Below are 3,384 nucleotides of genomic sequence, written 5' to 3'. Positions count from 1 at the left end.
GTCAACAATTAACGTCAACAGTTGACATCAATGTCAACAATTGACGTCAACAGTTGACGTCAATGTCAACAATTAACGTCAACAGTTGACATCAATGTCAACAATTGACGTCAATGTCAACAATTAACGTCAACAATTGACGTCAATGTCAACAATTAACGTCAACAGTTGACATCAATGTCAACAATTGACGTCAATGTCAACAATTAACGTCAACAGTTGACATCAATGTCAACAATTGATGTCAATAAACAGAGAGATACAAAAGTAGTCTAAACAAAGTATAATTAAACAAATAGATTCTTAAACAAAGACATTCTCTCTAACAAAAGTAGCCTGAAGAAAGTATAATTAATACAATACATAAAGCTATAACTAATCTGTGGACAATGGAGTAGCACTACTGCATGTTTGACGGTTGTGGCCGAGTACCCCACATCGCGCACACTTGCGCCTCCTAACTTCCTCCCCTTGAGAGGGTATTCTTCTCTTTTTCGGCCTATCGGCGGCACGCGCTGCGTGTTCAGGCGAAAGAACTACGATATTCTCCACCTCGGGGGGGATAACCCAACTCGAAATGTCGCCATGAGGATGGTGTACATCTGCGTAGGTTGCCCTCAAATACTCGGTTGAATAGAACTTGGAAATGAAGTTCTCAACCGGAAGATTACGTTCACGACAAGCCGCAATTCCATGTGGACAAATAAATTCATGAGCTTGCCATCGCCGGCATGAGCATGTATGTTCTTCTAAGTTAACGGCATATACAATGCCCTCTATGTCAACTACCTCAAACTCCTCGACTGAAGATGGCCTCACCTGGCACAAAAAATCATATTTAATTACTGAGAATTCTTACATTGTTGACATTGATGTCAACAATTGACGTCAATTGTTGATGTTGATGACAACAGTTGACGTCAATTGTTGACATCAATGTCAACAAACAGAGAGCTCATACATCACAGATGTCAACAATTGACGTCAACTGTTGTCATCAACATCAACAATTGACGTCAATTGTTGACATCAATGTCAACAAACAGAGAGCTCATACATCACAGATGTCAACAATTGACGTAAAGATGTCAACAATTGACGTAAATTGTTGACATTGACGTCAACAATTGACGTCAACTGTTGACGTCAATGTCAACAATTGACGTCAACTGTTGACGTCAATGTCAACAATTAACATCAATTGATGACGTCAATGTCAACAATTTACGTCAATTGTTGACATCTTTACGTCAATTGTTGACATCTTTAGTTAATTCTCATTTAAATAAACACTTACCAACATTCGAACAGCATATGAAGTGTATTTTTCTGCTCTGGCTTGGTATTCTTTTGTCAAAATGGTTTGTGTATTTGCCGCAGCTTCCCGACGCTCATAAAACCATCTCATACTTCGCTCTCTCAGCCAATCCATCAATTTTGAAACTGGAAATTGTCTCACCTTTACATTTAATGCATTTAATGACTCCGCATTGTTGTTCGTCATGATACCATACCTCTTTGCCCTGAACATACACTTTGCCCATCTTTGGTACCCGACATCATTGGCTAAGTAGCGACGTATTTCAGGATTTTCAGCGTCCAACATGACCATGAAACTTTCAAATTCCCGCTGAGTGTATGCTTTTGCGGCACCGTAAAATTTCAACTTCACCTCCTTCGTGATCCCCTTGAAAGTAGTCTTCAAATTACCGTGTAGATGGAACATGCAAAAACCATGATCACAATTTGGAAATACCGTCTTGAGGCCATTGATTATACCAGCATGTCTATCGGATACAAATACTTGTTGCTCCCATTCCCCAATTGCGTCCTTTAATTTTTCAAAGAAGGAAATCCAAGCCTCGTTAGATTCTGAAGGACCAAGACAGTAGGCTAGTGGAAAAATCTGCTTGTTTCCGTCCATCCCACATGCCGTATATAACGTCCCTTTGTAATAATTCTTCAAATGCGTACCATCGACAATAATAACAGGCCTTACGTACTTCCACCCCGTTCTCCATGGCCCGAGTGACATGAAAAAACTTACAAATACACCGCCATCACCAGTGACAAGGTCAAAAAAAGAACCCGGATTCTTAGTCTCGATCATGTACCTTAGCTTAGGCAAGAACTTGTACGAGTCTTTCGAATTGTCGTAGAGGGACTTTAGAGCCTCTTCTCTGGACCGCCAAGCCTTTTTGTAAGACATAGACACTCCGTAATCCATTTGCATGTAATTCCTTATCTCTTTTGGTTTGCTCATTCCAACGGTTGGATCAATACACGTATGCTTAACCATCTCTCCTATTAACGAAGCTGTTGCTTGAGGGTGACGTCATTGCCTTAAGTTTAGGGGACACGCGTGCTCATTGTCAAATCTAAAATATGAAAATTACACAATTAGTTTCAAAACCCAAATGTCAACTGTTGATTTTAGAGTTATCACCTGTTGACATTAATTGTTGACATCAATTGTTGACGTCAATTGTTGACGTCTGTGAGATATTCGCTCTCAGTCAAAAGAAGGAAAATAATTCACCGACGTCAACAATTGATGTCAACAGTTGACGTCAATTGTTGACATCTGTGACTTTTTTGCCTTCTGTTGACTGAGAGGAAATATCTCACAGATGTCAACAATTGACGTCAGCAATTGATGTCAACAGTTGATAACTCTAATTCAAATTCATAATTCAACAAAGAGTTTACCTTCTAATTTGAAATATGAGTGTGTTTTCCTTTCTCACAGCTCGAACAGCCCATTTACAATGCTCTCCCGGACAAACAACGTGCAAGGTGTTTTTGTCCGAGCTCTTTGTCATATACGAGAAGTTGTTGCTTATGGCGAACAACATCAAGTGTTTCTTTAAAGTCTTTTTATTCGAGTACAATGCGTAACGCTCAATAAATACAGGGGAATCACCATCCAAAATAAGGGTGTCCTCTCTCGTAGTAGACGAACTTGGCACACTATGTGGAGGGGACGGTGGAGGACTTGTTCTTCGCGGTGGAGGGGGGGAGTTTCGTGGTGGTTGAGGGGGGGGGGGAGTTTCGTGGTGGTGGAGGGGGGAGTTTTGTGGTGGTTGAGGAAGGAAGTTTCGTCGTGGTGGAGACATAGAGTTTCGTAGTGGTTGAGGAGGGGAGTTTCGTCGTGGTGGAGACATAGAGTTTCGTGGTGGTGGAGGGGGGGAGTTTTGTGGTGGTTGAGGAGGGGAGTTTCGTCGTGGTGGAGACATAGAGTTTCGTGGTGGTTGAGGAGGGGAGTTTCGTTGTGGTGGAGACATAGAGTTTCGTGGTGGTTGAGGATGGGAGTTTCGTCGTGGTGGAGGAGGAGTTGGGTTTCGTGGTGGGAAGCCTCGTCGTTGTTGTTGTGTCTCATTGTCT

The 3,384-nt window shown here is 41.7% G+C and overlaps 1 protein-coding gene across 1 annotated transcript; it reads right to left on the bottom strand.

Moving 5' to 3' along the window:
- Positions 1 to 303: 303 nt before the first annotated feature.
- Positions 304 to 2,299, bottom strand: LOC149385247 (uncharacterized). Its single transcript, XM_089626285.1, has 3 exons — positions 1,298 to 2,299; positions 769 to 819; positions 304 to 336 (listed from the first exon to the last, which is right to left on the bottom strand). Exons 1-3 carry the CDS (start codon positions 2,297 to 2,299, stop codon positions 304 to 306), a joined length of 1,086 nt encoding a protein of 361 aa, XP_089482411.1.
- Positions 2,300 to 3,384: the final 1,085 nt, after the last annotated feature.

The sequence above is a fragment of the Urtica dioica genome, chromosome 9 (assembly GCF_054948205.1).
Source record: "Urtica dioica subsp. dioica isolate 48M chromosome 9, U.dioica_male_clone48M_v1_H2, whole genome shotgun sequence".
In the NCBI taxonomy this organism is placed as follows: domain Eukaryota; kingdom Viridiplantae; phylum Streptophyta; class Magnoliopsida; order Rosales; family Urticaceae; genus Urtica; species Urtica dioica.
This window is presented reverse-complemented; position numbering and strand designations above follow the sequence as displayed.

Excerpts from the sequence above, each read along its gene's own strand:
- LOC149385247 (XM_089626285.1), bottom strand. The coding sequence starts at position 2,299 with ATGGTTAAGCATACGTGTATTGATCCAACCGTTGGAATGAGCAAACCA. Across the intron at positions 820-1,297 it reads CATATGCTGTTCGAATGTTG|GTGAGGCCATCTTCAGTCGA; the intron begins GTAAGTGTTTAT and ends TTTTTGTGCCAG. Across the intron at positions 337-768 it reads TAGTTGACATAGAGGGCATT|GCTACTTTTGTTAGAGAGAA; the intron begins GTATATGCCGTT and ends TACTTTCTTCAG.